Source organism: Phodopus roborovskii, unplaced genomic scaffold, assembly GCF_943737965.1.
Source record: "Phodopus roborovskii unplaced genomic scaffold, PHOROB, whole genome shotgun sequence".
NCBI lineage: Eukaryota > Metazoa > Chordata > Mammalia > Rodentia > Cricetidae > Phodopus > Phodopus roborovskii.
In genome coordinates this window covers 32,986,821-33,004,537 of record NW_026126567.1, presented here as the reverse complement: position 1 = coordinate 33,004,537, position 17,717 = coordinate 32,986,821, and the positions used below count along the sequence as shown (strand labels likewise).

Below are 17,717 nucleotides of genomic sequence, written 5' to 3'. Positions count from 1 at the left end.
ACCCGTATTCATTTTCTAATATATCTGTGCAAAACAATTTCCCATTCTGAAGCTTTCATTTTCCAGTTTGAACCTGAAAACTGGAATTGCCATATCAGAGAGGACCATCTTCAAAGCCATTTCATCCCTGATTTCAAAGTGACTGGCAGCAAATTAGTACCACTTTGGCACTGTCCTGTCAGCGAAGAACTGTGCCAAGTCATTGTCATCACCACTAAGTATATCAGTTAACTTCATGAAGAAACATGTGACCCTCTTCTGTTGCATTTCTTCGATTGTCACACAGGATGGTCATGGCCTGTGTCTGTCTCCATGCTTCCTCATAGTTATTATTTACTTAAGGTCTTAGACTTCTCATATTGATCTGCATAGATCTCTTCCACCAAGCTAACACATAGATTGTAAATTGTTTCCAATAACCCTCTCATCTTAGACTTTTATTAAATGCACAGTTTTCTTCCCTTTCTGCTGGAATCATTTGATATTCTTTCCTTTGTACCCCTGAATTCAGATAGCATCCCCAGGGTACCTCACACCCTGGAGAATTAAATGTTTCCAGTTTCTCTCCTTTTTACTTGGACTAGAATTTTTACCTTTCAGACCACAGCGGGAGTTTCTGTGACTTCATTTCTATGAATGTATGCCACTATGCCCAGGGGTTTTAGGAAGCTGAAAAGGATCTGTCTCATCATCACCAGTTTCCTCCAAACCAGTAAGGCTGCATGCAACTAAATTTAGTTCTAATTCATAGTTCAACAAGACTTCAAGTATACAGTGAGTCATCGCAGTAACATGTGGCCCACACTTTCCCCTTCGAATCCCATTCTCCCATCAAGCCAAGTCTGGGAGGGCTTTTCAACTAAGAAAGCCCTCCTTATGATTAACTTACAAGGAAAGTTATGCTACATCTTGAATTGGAACAGGGCTGCAGTTTGTCTCTGTCATAGGCAAGTGTTGTTGTGGCAGTCAAACCGGAAAAAAAAAAAAAAGATGGAAAAACAGGTCCAGAAATTCCCTCTGAATTAGAGGGCAGTACAGTCAGAGCTTGCTGTTAAATAGGTCTGCTTTTCTGGCAGGAGGTGCCACATACGGGTGTCTTGTAAGAGGTGCTGCCTCCTACAGTCTGTGCCCCATAAAGACTCAGACGCTCTGCTCTGGAACCAGCAGAGATAGGATTTAGGGAACAGATGTTGGAAATGGGCTGGAAGATGATACTGAAGCTGCAGAAGTAACTCTGGGCAAGTCATTAATTTCCATGGGCCTCTACTGCTCAATCTGCAAGATGGGCGAGCAGCTCTTGCTGGCTATGTCATGGGGCCATTATGATGTCAAGTGGAATAGCATGGATAAATAAGATGGGACATCGTATTGGTTACTTTTCTGGTTGTGACAGAAACAACTTGAGAGAGGGAGCAATTGTTTTGGCTCAAGGAGTAAAACAGTCCATGCTGAAGTGGGATAGGAAGCAGGGATGGGGGAGATGGCTGTCCTCGGCTCTCCTTGGCTCCCTTTTCTTCAGTCCAGACCCCCGATCCACAGGCTGGTGCTGTGCACACTCATGGCCAGTCTAACCCTCAGATAGCCCTCCTTAGAAACTCCATCATGGACAGAGCCAGAGAAGCCCATAATCTCCCAGCTGATTCTAAATTTGGTCAAGTTGATAAATAAAATTAATAATCGCAGGCTTACAAGGGCTACATAACTCAAACAGGTACCCAGTGCATGCAAACTATGTGGACATTTCCCAGCACTTCACTGGAAATAGGATGCTGCCACTAGGGGATATCAGGGGATGTCAGGGTGCCCATGTGTCAGCCCTGAGGAATGACTGCAAGTTTCAACTTGAACACTGGTCAGGAACTCTTCTGCCCAGGATTTATCATGCCCTGCTCTGACACACACCCTCCCACAGTCATAGTGGTATTAGACCAAGTACAATGCAGAACAGACCAAACAGGCATTAAGGGAAGAAAGACAGACCTACTGACTAGTACATTGTCTCCCCGCCCCCCCCCACACACACACAAGATGACAACAAAGCATGTGACCTGTTTGCAGGTCTTTAAACAAATTCTTAGTAAACCTTTTTTCTTTTCAGAAAGCAAGATTAGTAGTAATTGTTGTGTTTGTCTCTGGTGCAAACCACTGTGGAAAGGGTGCCCGTAATCTCCAGCCTTCTCAGGTAAGAGAACTAAACCTTAGAAAGGCCCAGGCTCTTCCCAAGGAAGGGATGTGGGATTCAACCCAGGTTGGTCTGACTCACTAACCCAGAAGCAAGGACCTTGAGGCCAACCTGAACAACAAGGAACTAGAAAATTAAGACAGAAAGATTGCCATTCAAGCTAGATTAGAACAGTTGCTCTGGCCTTAAGCCAGCTCCTTAAAGAGATGGTACCAGAAGGTGGCATTAACATCCTCATACCTTTCATGTTTGTACTAAATCGAGTGTAGCTGCTTAAACTCCTGCCCTCTTAGAAAGAGGGTGGACCAATATAAGTTCTGGAGTCTTGGGGTCTGGCAGCTGTGCCTGGTGCCTAAGACCAAAAGTTGTCTGGCCTAAGAGTGGACAGAGGAGGACAGCATGTTCCTGAAAATTGTTTAGAATGAGTGATGCCAGCTACCAAACAGTGTACACGGTAAACCAGATGTGGAAATTCTGTATCTTAGCTTCAGAGCTGGGAGTGTTTAGGAGAACAGAGAGGAAGGGGGGACAGCTACCATACACCAAGCCGACTCCTCCAGAGAATATAATTACAGCTAAGCCATTTATGCCCAACCACAGCCTTCTTTGGTAACTAAACCCCCATCCAAAGCATGGGTCCGTTTAGGGTGTCCTAGCAACCAAATGACCATCCTGATACCAGGATCTGTGAGGCATACTAGCAGCGAGTACAGAGGAGCTTCTTCCAGTGAGACACACTGTAGATGCCTGCTGTTACCCTTGGTCCACCGCCATCTTCTTGTAGCACCTGCCATTGTGAGGCACATGCTCCTTAAGGTCTGTCATTTTGATCCTTCATTGAATGGGCAGGTGTTTCTCATCACTGGGTAGAGTTGTCTGTCACATGCTACATAGGGATGTGTTATAGCCTGGAATAGGACAGCCAGAGACCAAAGATCTGGACACAAAGAGCCCTTACGGGGGGGGGGGGGGGCGCTCAAGGAACCATGCTGCCTAGGTTCTCCCAGCATCCTTTTTGGCCTCCTGAGTGCTTCTTACTCCATAGCAGTATGGAAGGCCTTACTTTAACTGACATGTCCTACCACCAGAAACATCCATGGCATCCATTTCTCAGTCCTGACAAGGCAAATACCTATCATGAGAGGGACCTATCTGCTCCTTTCCAACTGGTTCTCTGGCCACCTCCTCAAGGTTTCACACAGCCCATAGATGCTACGTGTACTGTGTACCATGAGATCTTTATTGTAGAATCCTGAAGGATTACTGGTTCTGTAGCTACAGTGACAACTTTCTGTCACCATTACAACAATAATACATCTTAGTAACCATAGGCGCTCTCCTCCCCAATGTCAGCCACTACAGATAAAATCCAAGAGCTCATACATATGGGGGTGAATTTCCAGATGTCTCCTCCTAGGCTCCAGAGCCCTCAACTGCCAGGGGTTACTTGGAGGTTGCATAACTTCACTTTTAAGATAGGTAAATAGTGCCACCTGCCATGGTCCTATACCATGACAATTATTACATGAGTAACACATACCTAGCATTTTGAGCTGTGTCTGTCATGTGACAATCACTTGATGATTCACCCATGATTATCTTACAGTGCCAGTGTCCTAACTGTATGTAGTATGGGATCTGTTCTCAATACGTGAGTTGAGAGTAGGGCAAGCTGTGCTCTTTGCGTGCTGAGAGACAGCCAGTATTAGCAGACTTTGGGGCTTCCCTCCCTGTGACCTTTTCGTGTACACACTCTGAGGAACAGATGAAAGCTGCTCCTCTGTGAGGTGGCCACCTAAGCATTTCCCCATGCACAGCTTCTCCATAACCATTCACCAATGGGTTACATCAACCCCAGTTCATTGTAGCCCTACTGACAAAGTGGGCCTATGGCTGCTGAGGTCATCTTGCTTCTTGCTCTCTGTCAGCCCTTCAACCACCAGTCTTGGACACTGCAGCGCAGGCTTTGTCAGGCCAACATTTCCTTTGACCTTAAAACTCCTGAAGGCTAACTTGTAAGACTTTAGATCTGCAATTGCATCTCTTCCTTCACTGCAATCCTGGCATCTCATTTACTGGCTAAACCCATTGCTTCCATCATCAGGGGATGTTTAAAAAAAAATCTTTGATGGTTCACGGAAATATAAAAAGGTCATTAAAAGAAGCTCAGAAATCATCTTGGATTGTGCCTCTAACACCCTGGAAATTAGATGGCACGCTAACCACAGTTTGTCCAAGAGACAGTCTGCACCACACACTTGAAGAAAGGCTGGATCAGGAAACCAACATGGTGCCACCTTCCTGTGTCTGCAAACATGTATAGTCTTATACTCAGGAGATGGTCAAGCTGGGAACTGCCTTCTCTGTGTGCCCATCTCTCCCTCTCTCAACAACTTTTTAAACACTTGGCCTGTACACAAGAAACATCACAGCTCCAAGCAATTGCTGGCATGTTGTAAAGCTGGGTTTCAGGGAATGTTTTGAGCTGTTTCATATGAACTGAACTGCTCTCGTCGCTGTCCCTTCAAGGGAAGGCATGTTGAAAAACCCCACAGAGCCTTGAAAAGCTCGCTCTGTCCTGGGACATCTGCTTCCTAAGGACACTTGGCCAGGAGAAAGCAAGAGTCCCTCAATCCTAAAGGCCAAGGCCACTCCTCCCAGACCATGGCAGCTTCTTGACTCAGAACAGTACACAGTCATGATAAGCTTTTCTTGTCTTCTTTGAACTCTTCTTAGCAAGTCATGGAACTCCCCAGCGTCTCCATCTTGCCCCGGTCACTTGGCAAGGCCCCTTTCCCTGTGACCACGGTGCTCTCAGCACCAGCAAGTGGCCTCCTCTTGAGGGTCCCTCCCCTGCCTAAGGGTTTCCTTTCCTGGCTTCTGGCCCTGGTCCTGTGAGTTCTGCCCTTTTTCCTTTAGAAGGAAGTTGTAAAAGGACAAAAAAAGGACACTAACCATGAATAGAACTTGAGACCCAGGGCCCAGTTCCCACAGCAGCAACCAAAAGGGTAACGGGACCTGGTCTTTGTCATGAAAAGGACAGGATGAAGTCCCTGGGCTTGTAGCCCAGGACACATGTCAAAGCCACGGTGAAGGACAGAACTCACTTGCTCTCTAGCCAGGCTCTGCAGGAGGGGATTAGGATTACATGAGGTCATGTGAGGTTCTGGTCAGGAGGATGAGTGTCCATGGCAGATCTATGGTATGACTTGGCCCCACCAGGGTCTCATGTAGAAGGAGGAAAATGATTTTTACAGAGGCTTATGGGGAGTTGGTTGAGCAGAAAGCATTTCATGGTAAAAAGCCTTGTGCCAAGAATCCCACCACATCACTGATAGCCTCTAGTGGTTGGTACAGAGTCAGAAACAACAACTGGGTAGAACTCTATGACCCTCATATCTGGTTTATAGTTTGGATCTTAAATGATCTCCAAAGACCATGAGCTAAGTCCTGATTACCAGCCTATAGTACCATCAGGATGTACCTGATTGAGAGGCAGGGCCTAGTGGGAAGAAATTAGGTCAATAGGGGCACACCTAGAAAGAAACATTGGGATTTTGCCATGGCTTAAAAGTGAAATGTCCCTCACAGCCTACATGTTTGAACACTTTGACTCCAGACAATGGCTCTGTTCAGGAAGATTATGAACCTTTAGGAAATGGAGCCTTACAGGAGAATGGCCATCACTAGGGGCAAGCTTTGAGGTTTTATAGCATGGTTCAACTTTCTCTTCTCTCTTCTCTTTCTGCCTTCGGATCGCTGGTCTGGTGTGAGAGTCTGACTTCATGTTTCTCTTACCATACTTTCCCCAGTAGGACTGTGCCCCTGCTAGACTCTAGACCAGAGTAAAGTCCTCTACATTCTATTTGTTGGGATATTTTATCAGAGCAAAGCAAACTAAGACTTCCCTTACTCCTTCCTGCTCTCTCTTTGCTTCCTTACCCCCACTGGATGCGAAGGTTTGCTCTACCATGCTCTCTGCCCTGATGTGCTGTCTCTCCACAGACTCCAAAGCAACAGTACCACAGAGGAGCCTTTCCCCATGTTAAGTTGGTTTTCTCAAGTATTTTGTCACCGCAATGAAATGATGACTTAATACACTTGTGTATTTCAGGAATAGGGAAGAAAATCTCTAATGTCTACCAAACTAGGATGACATCTTTGATCCTCCACCCAGCTTAGAATGTGACTGCTGTAAGGAAAAGGTATCGAGGAGCAGGGAGGAAGACCCAAATCAGGAGGAGCTGCAAGCTCTCCATGAAGATCTCCAGCTATCCCAGGAAACAGAGACTGGTAGGCTGGCCTCTAGGCAACCATAACTGAACCAGCTATAACCCTCTCTCCAAATGACGTGCCTCATTCACCCTAGTCCTAGAGTGTGAGGGGGCACGGTCTTAAGAAAGAAACAAGCAGCTTCCTTGAGGCATAATTGCTTTAGGATACAAAGTAGAGTTTTGTTGACATACAAGTTGTACAATCACCAGTACAATATGTTTTTAGGATATTGCAATCACAGCCCCGCATATTCTACACTTATTCCACACCACATTAATCATGTCCACAATTAATCCCCATGCTCAACCCCAGCTATAAGCAAACATTGCTCTATTTTCTGTCTCCATAAATCTCCCTCTTCTAGGCATTTCATTACAATAGTACACAGTTGTAAATTTTGCACCTGGTTTCTTTCACTTTGTGGCGTTTTGAGGATGGCCTATTTCTACAGTCTGTTTCTTTGCCAAGTAGAACTTAATTGGATGGATCTGCTGCATTTTGTTTACTCTCTCGACAGCTGATGAACATATTTGGATTGTCTCCAGTTTCTGGGTTATTATGAATAGAGCAGTTGTGAACAATTCCATACAGGTCTTTGTGTGGGCATATGCTCTCATTCCACTTGGGTAGATCCCTACACATACAATTTGTGGGTCATATTATTAAGAGTCACACCTTAAGAAACTACCAAACTATATTCCCTATTGGCTATTCCATTCAAGGGTGTACAATGATCCAGTTTCTCCATATGCTTGCCAACACTTGGCATCATTTGTCTCTTGGATTGTAGGCATTATATTTGGGGTGTACTGGAATCACATTATTATTTAATTTGCATCTCCCTAATTAATGACTAAAGATATTGGGCATCTTTCCACATATTTATGAGCCCTGGGCACATCTTCTTTAGGGAAATACCTGTTCAAATCACCCTTGCCTATTTTAATTGTGCTATTTATCATATTATTATCCAATTGGAAGAACTCTGTATCTGGAAACACATTCCTTATTACTTATCTGATTTGCAGACATTTTCCATTTGGTGGCTTGTCTTTTCATTTTTGCAATTGTGTCTTTGGAACTAAATTTTTATCAGTCTCTCATTTATGAATATTGAACCATGTCACTTTACCCAATCCAAGGACACAGAATTTTCTCTGAGAAATTTTTATAGTTTCATAAACTATAGCTTTTATACTTAGGACTAAGACTCTTTAATTATGTTTACTGATACTGTGAGAAAAGGTATCTCAGCTCATGTTTCCAATTGTGGATGTCTATGGAATACACACCACTTTATAATAAGTACATGCCTTCTATTTAGAATTGCCCTAGGCCCGTCAGAGCTCAGCATGTCAGACCACACATGAAGGATTCCTTCTGGATCCTATGTATCCTCTGTTCTCTGTACCGTGTGTGCTTCTTTGATTGCTGTACCTATGTCTGCACCGCTCCCTTGCTGTCGAGCCTCCATTTGTAACTTTTAACAGACTGCACAATGCCTCATTTTTCCATGCTTCGAGATTTCCCTACTGTTGTTTCACTGGCACTTTCAACTTTAATTCACTGTAGTCAATTTATACGGTATGATTCCAAGTCTTTTTGTTGTTGAGGTTTGTTTGTCTCAGCCTAGGAGACATCTTGGTGAATATTTCATGAAAAACAAAGTGATCTTCCATAAGTTGATTTCTGGAGGTGGATCAATTAGGTCCTGTTCATTGACAGTATCACTTATGTCTTCAGTGACCTTGTGGATTGGGGACCTAAGCCAAGCCTATTGGTTGCTAAAAGTTACCATGGATTTTTCTGTCTTCCTTCAACTCTTCAGTTTTGGCTATTTGAGTTCTGTGTCTTTGTTGCTCAGTTCATATACTATTTAGGACCTTTGTTTTTCTGGTGAATTGGTCATTTTACCATCTAATGTTCCAGCCAACCCCTATTCAGTGTTTTTCTCTGTTTTTACTTTATGAAATAAAGTAAATATGGACTGTGGACTGCATGGTAATTCTTTCATCCATTAGCTGTCACCTTGCCTATGTCATGTGTATGAAGTGAATTTCTTATAAACACAATATAGTTGGGACACATAATTAGTTACTATGCCAGGCTCTGTGATTCAACTGATATATTTAGACCAGTTTAAGAAGTACTTTATTGGAGGACTAGGGACTGTGCACCACAGGGGGAGCCCATCCCAGCCGACTGGCTATCTAGTGCCTGCCAGCAGCCTAGTTCTGCCACCACCCACTGGAAGAGGAGAGCCGTTGGAATATTGGATCTGCTTGCACCTACTGGAAGAGAACCTTGGCCTCATACCCACCAGGAGAGAAAGAGACCTCACCAGTATGCACTGGAAGAAGAGATGGGTAGACAACAGTATAAGAACACAGTCAATAACAGAAAGATGAATACTATGCCATCAGAGTCTAGAGACTCCACACCAGCAAGACCTGAACTTCCCAACACAGACGAAGCAGAAAAGAACCCTAAAAATAACTTCATGAAGATGATAGAGCCCTAAAAGAGGAAGAAGAAATGAGAAAATGCTTTAAATAAATGGAAGAAAAGACAAACCAAAAATTGCAAGAAACAATTCAGACAGTGCAAGGAGAAATAGACTCATCAACCAAAGGAAATCTTAAGTCCAACAAATCCCTAACATAAAAGATCCAATAAATATGGGACATAGAAAATGTCAAACCAAAGAATATTAGGTATAAAGAAGGTGAAGAATCTCAGCTTAAAGGTGCAGAAAATATATTCAACAAAATCATAGAATAATCTCTCAGACTAGACACACAGAGGAGGGCCTAGGCCCTGTTCCCAATGATATGACAGACTTTGAAGATTCCCCCATGGAAGGCCTCACCCTCTCTGGGGATCAGAAAGGGGATGGGATGAAAGTTTGGGGGGCAGGTGAGAAAGGGAGGGTGAGGGAACTGGGATTGACATGTAAAACAAGCTTGCTTCCAATTTAAATAAAAATATAATCATAAAAAAGAAATAATTTATTGTTTATCCCTCCCTTTCCTAGGATTCTATTTATTCTATTTCTTTATGTGACTTGAGAATATTTTGATTTTTCTATAGTCTTTTTTAGTGTTGGGGTAGAGTTATTTCAGTAATTGTTTTGGAATGAGAATATGAATGTGTAATCACCACTATCTACTGTCACCAACTTTCCCTCGCCAAATGAAGAGTAGAGACCCTTCTTCTATAAGGGTCATCTTATTGACCTTACTTTTAAATATCACTGTCTGAGAATCAGCTGATTTAATTTTTTTTGCTTTAATCATCAGACATGATATTTTAAAATCATGAGTATTCACAGGATATTATCCAAAAATGGGTGGGTCTCAGAGAAGTTAGGGGAGGCATGGAAGGTGAATATGATCAAAATATATTGTAGACATGTATGAAATTCTCAATGGAGTAATAAAATATACACATTGTTATATAATGTGTGTATGTGCATTTTCAAGTTGTTCCTTCCTTCCTGATTATTGAAGGTTGCTTTAATTTTGGGCTCAAGCCTTTTTTTTTTTTTTTTCCATGTAATTTTTCAAATAGGTGATTGTTAGCTCTTATTTACAGTAACCTAGCAACGAATTATTTGAAAATGTCTTTCTTACACCTTCATTCCTGAAAGATAGTTGAAAGATAGTTTTTCTGGGTATAGAATTTCTGGCTGTAGTTCTTCCAGATTCCAGGAAGAACACCATTTCTTTCTGTCTTTTTTTTTTTTTTTTTTTTTAATTCAGAGAGTATACATACACCTAAGTTCACCTCTTGCTTACTTATGCTATGTCTTCATGTAGATTTTAGTACACTTATCCTGGTTGGGATTTGTTTTTTATCTATGAATCTTTTTTCTTCTGCAAAACTTGGGAAGTGTCTGCCTATTATCTGCCTTCTAATAAATAAATAATGATCAACTTCTCTAGATTACATTCTCTTTCTGTAACCTGATAGTATGAATTACCCCTGTCCCAGGTCCCTGAGAACTAGGTGTTCATCCATTTTTTAGTTTGTTTGCATTTGTATGATCCTATCAATCTGTCTTTCCTTTTACCAATTACTTATTGACATTGTCACCCTATTGTTGAATAAGATGTATATTTGTTATTATATTTTCTCAGTTCTATAATTTCTACTTTTTAAAATAACTTATCTTGTTGGGTGGCACTTTTATTTACCATTTGTTTTAAAAAGATTCTTCAGTTGATTAAACAGATTTGTGACAACTGATTTAAAATCCTTATCAGGTTATTCCAATATCTAAGTAACCTCCATGCTGATCTGGTCAATTATCTTTCTTCATTTTAGTTATGATTTTTGTATTTTTACTGTAATTGAGTGATTTTAATAGCATTCTAATAAAAGACTCTGTGTTCCATTGACATGTTTTAAAGTTAGAAATTCCAAAATCTTAAAAGCTATGAATTTGAATGTATAACTACTATATTCCCAATGAGGCCTATCACCAGATAAAGTAGAACACAGGCCATGTCAGTACTTGTGGGAAAAGATTAGAAGTGTTTGTGGGGAGAAGCTATTGAGGTGGCTCACATCACTCATAAGGTCTCACATGGCCCTACAGGACATCTTTCTAGCTCCTCAAAGATAGAGGTTGGACCAGCATGAGCTACATGCCATCTGGACCCTGTGGAGATTATGACTGGCATGTGGACTATTCATACATGCAAACATATACAGAACATACTTTGTTCGGCTTTCTTGAGACCAAAATCCTTTAGTACGAATATATTTTTAACCAATTTCTTGATACTATAAAAAGAAAGTAAAATATCAAAAAGAAATAACAAAGAAAATATTCAAATCCTACCTGTTCTGAGGGCATTTCACCAAATAATGTCTCACTGTGAAAGAAAAAAGAATGAAAATCGGTAAATAAAGGTTAGTTTGGCATTACCTGAAAGGCAGGGACCTACATCTTGCTCAGGTAGTAGGGCTGCACCAGCCAACTCTTGACTTCTTGCCTACAACTAACTTTTGAGTGAAATCATGGCAGAGAAATGAGAGGGCACCCCAATGGCTCGATATTATTTCATTTCTGGATTATATGCCAGGTATGAAGCCACATACTCAGACATCATAATATACATCTTTGGTCAGGACAAGTTGAATTGCATTCTATGCTAAAGGGTCCTGGAGTGGTGAAGGCCTCCACTTGTGAGCTCTGAGTCATGAAAACAGCTTTTTGGATCAAACAGGACTGGCTATCTCTCCTTAGAAGCCTCTCATTGTAAATGGGATTTAACTCTTTTGTTAATGTTCTTTATGGTCTCAAAGAACTTCTTCCATAAGTATACGACGGTGCAACTCTTGGAGGGCTGAGGAAGGAGAAACTAGCCTTGGGCTGTATAGTGACTTTGTTTCAAACAAACAAAAAAACAACAAGAAGAAGATGTCCTAAAGAAGCAAGTCTTGGAGCAAGGTATCTTTCTACCATGGTTCTCCTTGAGTCAAACTTCTGTCTATAGTGTAAAAATCAGAAAACATGGGCACTTAAACCAGAATGTGTCTGATCTAAGACCTGAAGCTGAGGTTACCTCAACAGAGGAAAACTGAAACAGCCAGGGGAATCCTGAAATGTGTGGCAAATGTTTATATAGCCAGCCCCAGGGAGTCTACCCTTTCATCTGTTCACACCTATGTATAACACTTCCTACCTCATTGTAGCTTGAGCATCCAAGGAACATTAGCCAATGTGCCACCAGCAGAGGCATAAAAAAGTGCTGTATCTGAGTCTTGTGACTCTTCTGCTGTCAGATATTCTGTGGGCCCACTGGAATATAAGTGCCCACAGAGAAGGCATTAACCATGGTAGCTGGGGGCTCGGAACAAGCAACCCCAACTGATTCACCATTAGACTTTAGCTGCATGAATAACTCTAGCTGACAGCGCAGCAGGGCTGCTCAGCTTAGCTCATCCTGAACTGCCAACCTATGAATGAGCAGACAAAATGGTTGTTTTATGCTCTTGTGTTCAGGGTGATCTGTGATGCAGTTGGCCAGTGCAAACCAGCTCCTGCACTCCATTTACTGAATACCTACTGTGAACTAGATGGTTTATGGATACAACAATAGCAACATAGAATGTTCTGAAAATTGATATTTATGACAGCATTGTAAACTTTATATGGATCAATAGACTATGTATATCCTAGTGCATTCTTTGTTCAATTTTGGGTTCTCTTGCAATGTGTCTGAGATCTGACTAAGATTCTTTTTATTCTCTGCTTATAACATCACTATTTCCATTTCAGAAAGCCAAGGCATGCAGTCTACTCATTGGTACTTAGACCATAGAGACCTGTCCCAAGGAGCAGAATGCATGAAGTGACATGAAGTATTCCTGCCCACTGAGACTTCAAATAACTACAGCTTAGCAGCTAAAACTCAGGAGAATGGAATTTCCAATGTTTTGCCTCCAACGAGGATTGAATAACGACTGAATCCAGGTGTCAGCTGGCAGCATATTAAACAGCATCTTTGATGCTAGATCATTATTTAACTCTTAACATACATAATTCAAAAGCTGCATGTGGTATTGAGTAGCATACGAAAAACTCCATCTATTCTTGTCTTCTTTTGTATGGAAGGTGAAATTCCCATGCTCACATTTATTAACAAAATAGGAATGGGACTGATGGAGAACTATACCCCTAAGCAAATTCAGAACCCTCATCTTCTCATTTACATGGACGATATATACAGTAAAAATAAAAATCTATTTCAATAGAAGTGCACTTCCAATACATTTTTGCTTTATGCTTGTTAATTATTTATCTAAACAAATGATCTATTTCTGTTGTTCATTTGATAGTAATCTTCCCAAATACCATTAATTGTGGAGTATTGATAATTTGATCTTATAACAGTATTTTAACACCTACACATGGAGAGAAGAGAATGGGAAGTTGTGCACACACATTTGTGCGCAGGTACACGTGAATGCAGCTAAGCACAACAGCTGTGGGAAAGCAGGACAAAATTCTGTGGGGCAAGTGGACGAAGAGAAGAGGAGAGGTAAAAGGACATGATGACATTCCTTACAGCCAAGGCTTCTGTGCGAGGCCTTCCCCACCACCCCACCCCACCCCAACCCACTTCTTGGGGTGCTTCTTTCTTCCTTCATGGGGTGCTTAAAATAAACAGGGCTAGTGATTAAAATCAAGAATACAAACAGACTGACATAGTCATACCATTTTAAGATAGATATTTCTGCAGAGCTCTGGAGAACACCTCCTTTGAAACAATTTACATTTGTAAGGGGGAAAAATTGAGATGTCAACAACACATAAAACAAAATACCAAGGTCACAGAGTTTGTGAAAAAGAATTATTCAGGCAACACGTGTTCAAAGCCCACAGCTCCGTTCTCCAACTTCAACTTTACAATAATTTCTTTAAACGTTGGTCCTGTGTTGTGAGGAAAGACACTAAAGCACAGAGAGGGTAGCAAACTTATCCGTACTCATACAGCAGGTATTATGTTCCAAGTTATGCTCCCTCCAAAATTCATATGCTAAAAACCTAATCCCCAGTACTTTGTAATAGGGCTGCAAATGGATACAGGATCTTAGAAAGAATTTAGTTAAAATGAGGCCATTAGGGTGAGTTCTAATTAAACAGACTAGTGTCTTTAGAGCAGACAGAAAATCAGGTGAACCATAAGGAGAAGATACCAAAGAGAGGAGCCACAGGAGAAACCAGCATCTCCATCTCAGACTTCCAATGTCCATGACAGTGAGGTCAAGCAAGTCCGTCGTGCAGCCCAGGCTACACTGTTATAATAAACACATAAGTGCTTCCAGGTCACGGGCAGAGTAACCTGACTCGAATCCCTCTGTACCTACTCTGTGCCACCCTCAGAGAAACTGAGAGCTGGTGTTATCTACACACAGACATGCCCAGTCTCCCAGAACCTACAGCTTGCATACACTGTGGCAGCTGAAGCTGACAGAGCAGGGCTGAGAGCCAGCAGAATACCACACTTCCCTGAGTGTGGGGAAGGTGTGGTCCAGGTGCAGGGAGAGGAAGGGGGTGGATAGAGACCAGGAATGAAGAGGTAGGAGAGAAACTGGGGGGCTTCAGTCAGGGTGGGAGACTGGCTAAGAAGGGCTCTCCTTACCTACTCAAGTCTCCAGGTCAGGGGGCCCCACAGCCTGGGAGAGCACTGTGTGGCTTCTAGGCCCAGTCCACAACCCTGCCTGCATTTCTTAGGTGTGAGAGCTGAGGTGCACCCCTACCTACGCACAATACTCTCCTCTCACCAGGTAGAGCCCAAGAGCTCCCACCTCCCGGAAGCAAAGCAGACATGTCCAAAGAACCCCTCCCGGTCAGTGCAGCTACTAGGATGGCATCCCCTGCTTCTGTCACACAGGAAAAGCTGACCAGGAGGAGTTTGGTACCAGGAGCCACTTAACAGCCACACTGGGCGAATGAAAAGCACTGAACATAAAGTTGCCTGTCTGGTGTGTTCTGTCCCACGTGCTGACCAACAGCCAGGAGCTCTGAAAATGAAACAAGTCCCCCACGAGGTGCGCAGCTACACCAGACTCTCCAGCTAAGTGTGCAATGTGCAATTCAGTCTCACAAGTCTCTCCTTAGAAACTGTACTTTTGAACATAGTAGAGTAAAGCAATTTTTTACCCAGTTTTGTTTTTGAACCTTGGTAATGAGACAACAGATCATGCCTGTGGTTCACATATGTCTACTGTGACAGTGTGTGTTAGCCTTAGCAGTGGGATGGATGGTATGGTGATGGAAGCATGTAACCAGGGAAAGTAAGGCCCCCACCTGAGAAGGTACTTGTTCACAGTTATATCTGGAATGTCCCCAAAGGCTCATGAATTGAAAGTTTGAGCATTGTCTTAGTCAGCTTTCACTATCAACTTGACACAGCCTGTAGTCACATGGAAAGGAATCTCAATTGAAGGGTTGCCTAGTTGGGCCTGGTTTGTGGGCATGAACGTGGAAGAGTGTATTGGGTTTTTTTTTATTGATGTCAGAGGACCTAGCCCACCATAGGCGGTACCATTCCCAGGCCAGGTGCTCCAGTGCTGTGTAAAAATGATAGATGAGCAAGTGAGCCTGCTAGCATGCATACTCCACCATGGTTCCTGCCATCTTTGGCTTTGAAGTGAGTTCTTCTATTGAAGGTAATCCTGTGTGAAATACCAAGTGGGCGTGTCTTCAGGGACCCTTAACGCCCCTCAGTGATGGGCTGTGACTTGGAATAGTAAACAAAATGAACCCTGTATCCTCCAAAGCTGCTTTGGATTATTTGTCACGGCCACAGAAATGAACTGAATGACCACCAACAACACAGGGATTCCCTTGGGGGAATGCTGGGATCATGAGGGTTTTGATCACCAGTGGATCAGTCTGTTAACTGTTTCATGATTTGATGATGAGACACTGTGAGGTGATGGAAACAGGCAGTAGGAACACCGTTGAACTGAGTGGGTCTTGGGGGCCATTGATGGGAGATGTCATTCTGTAAATATGTTTCTCGTATAGGTTAAGGAATAAAACACTGTTGGCCAATAGGAAAGCAAGATATGTTGGATTAGGCGATTAGGAGGAGAGAGGAAGGAGTAGGGAGGAGTCAACATGTAGAGACTTGAGAGAACAGAGGTCCGGGCCCCTCTCTCCAGTAAGATAGGACCACATGGAAATGGGTTAATATTTAAGACAGAGCCAGCAATAAGAAACTATTAACTGGCTAACAGCATTATATCTAATACAGCATCTCTGTGTGTTATTTGGGGCTGGTGCGATTGTGGGACCAGACCAGCAGGCCATGTCTTGTTCCAGGCTCCCTTCTTCCTCTTTGCTTCCAAGACATCATGAGATGAACTGCTCTGGTCTCTGCATGCTCCCTGCTATGATGTTCTGCCTCCCTGAAGGCCAAAGCAATGGGGCCAAGTGATCATCAACAGAAGGTTCCCATCTGTGAGCCGAAATGAACCTTTCCTCCATTAAGTTGATGTTTTCCAGGATTTTTCTACTCATGGAAGGCTGACTAGCAGGATACCTGTTCTGCCCACACCCAGGACTCCCACAGCCCTGAAAGGTAAGAGGAACACCCCTCCCTGTTTTACAGTTGGGAGATTTGGGGGCTCAAGTATAATTCATCTGCAGTTTCTGAAGACTTGCCTTATAAACAGAAGAATTTGAATCTAGGCTCTAAGCAGGACTCCTTAGGAAGCTACCAGGAGGCCCATGGTCTCACAAAGGGAAGATGGCCTCTTTTCCACACCAGTCTCAATGGGTCTGTCCAGAACTGATGGGACTAAGTATAGCCTGTGGAGCTATTTGCCAAAAGACAAAGGGTGAGGTTGACTTTGGGACAATCAGGTGTCTCTGACTCCAGACAGCTGAGCCCTTTGACCTTCTCAGGTCATCCTTCTGTTCTCTGCTGCTGTTCCTACTTGGCTACAAGATGCCATAAGAACTCTACTTTTGGAAGGTTGGGCATAAAAGGCTGGGGGATCACTGGAGGCTCCCTAGATCAGCAAGACTAGGTCGACTCCAGAAAAGCAATGGCCTTAGAAACCAGTGACCTGAGGAAACAACAGAATTCAGAGCTCAGCCCTGTTGCCTAGAACCAGTATTCTCCGGAGACTCAGCTGAAGGGGCTCTGGGATGAGGTCCTGGGCACTGCAGGACTAATATAGCAAGCACAGAGATTTGCTAGGGAGAAGACTGGAGTACGCTTGTGCTGGAATGGCAACACATGGGTACAATTAGCTTTGCTCATAGCCCAGCTGGGTGTCCTGGAAACACAGCAGTGATGGCTGAGGCAGAACAGCAGCCAAGAAAGCTGGCCTGCAGCCCGTGGCTTTGGAAGAGTCAAGAGTATTGGAGGGTCCTCAGGAGTGGGTCCGCTATTCTAATACCCTCTGTCCAGATGTTGCTGCAGGAACCAAGAAGCATCATTGGATAGGAGCAGCCTGCAGGCCTCAGTGCTCTGTGGCCCCTACAGAAAGGGCTGGCTTTCCCAACCATGTATGTAAAAGTCCAAGCAACATACTTTGAGGGGGAAACCTAAAAACCAACAGGCTCATAGTCAGACCCCCTAGTAAGAACTGGATCCTCTTCAAACCAAACACTATTCTCAGGCTTTTATTTATGGTTTAGCTGTAGTATCAATGATGCAAATTTATTATAATTTAGTGCATGGAAAGGGAGACCATGTTATATAAAGTTGATAAGTGTCATTGGTTTTTA

At 43.0% G+C, this 17,717-nt stretch overlaps 1 protein-coding gene across 1 annotated transcript in view; it reads right to left on the bottom strand.

Annotated features, from left to right (window-relative positions):
* Vstm4 (V-set and transmembrane domain containing 4) overlaps positions 1-17,717 on the bottom strand; it is an 83,383-nt gene that overhangs the window by 26,599 nt on the left and 39,067 nt on the right. The window contains exon 5 of the mRNA XM_051202568.1: positions 11,304-11,337. Coding sequence (XP_051058525.1) covers positions 11,304-11,337 — 34 coding nt within the window. The remainder of the gene's footprint in view (positions 1-11,303; positions 11,338-17,717) is intronic.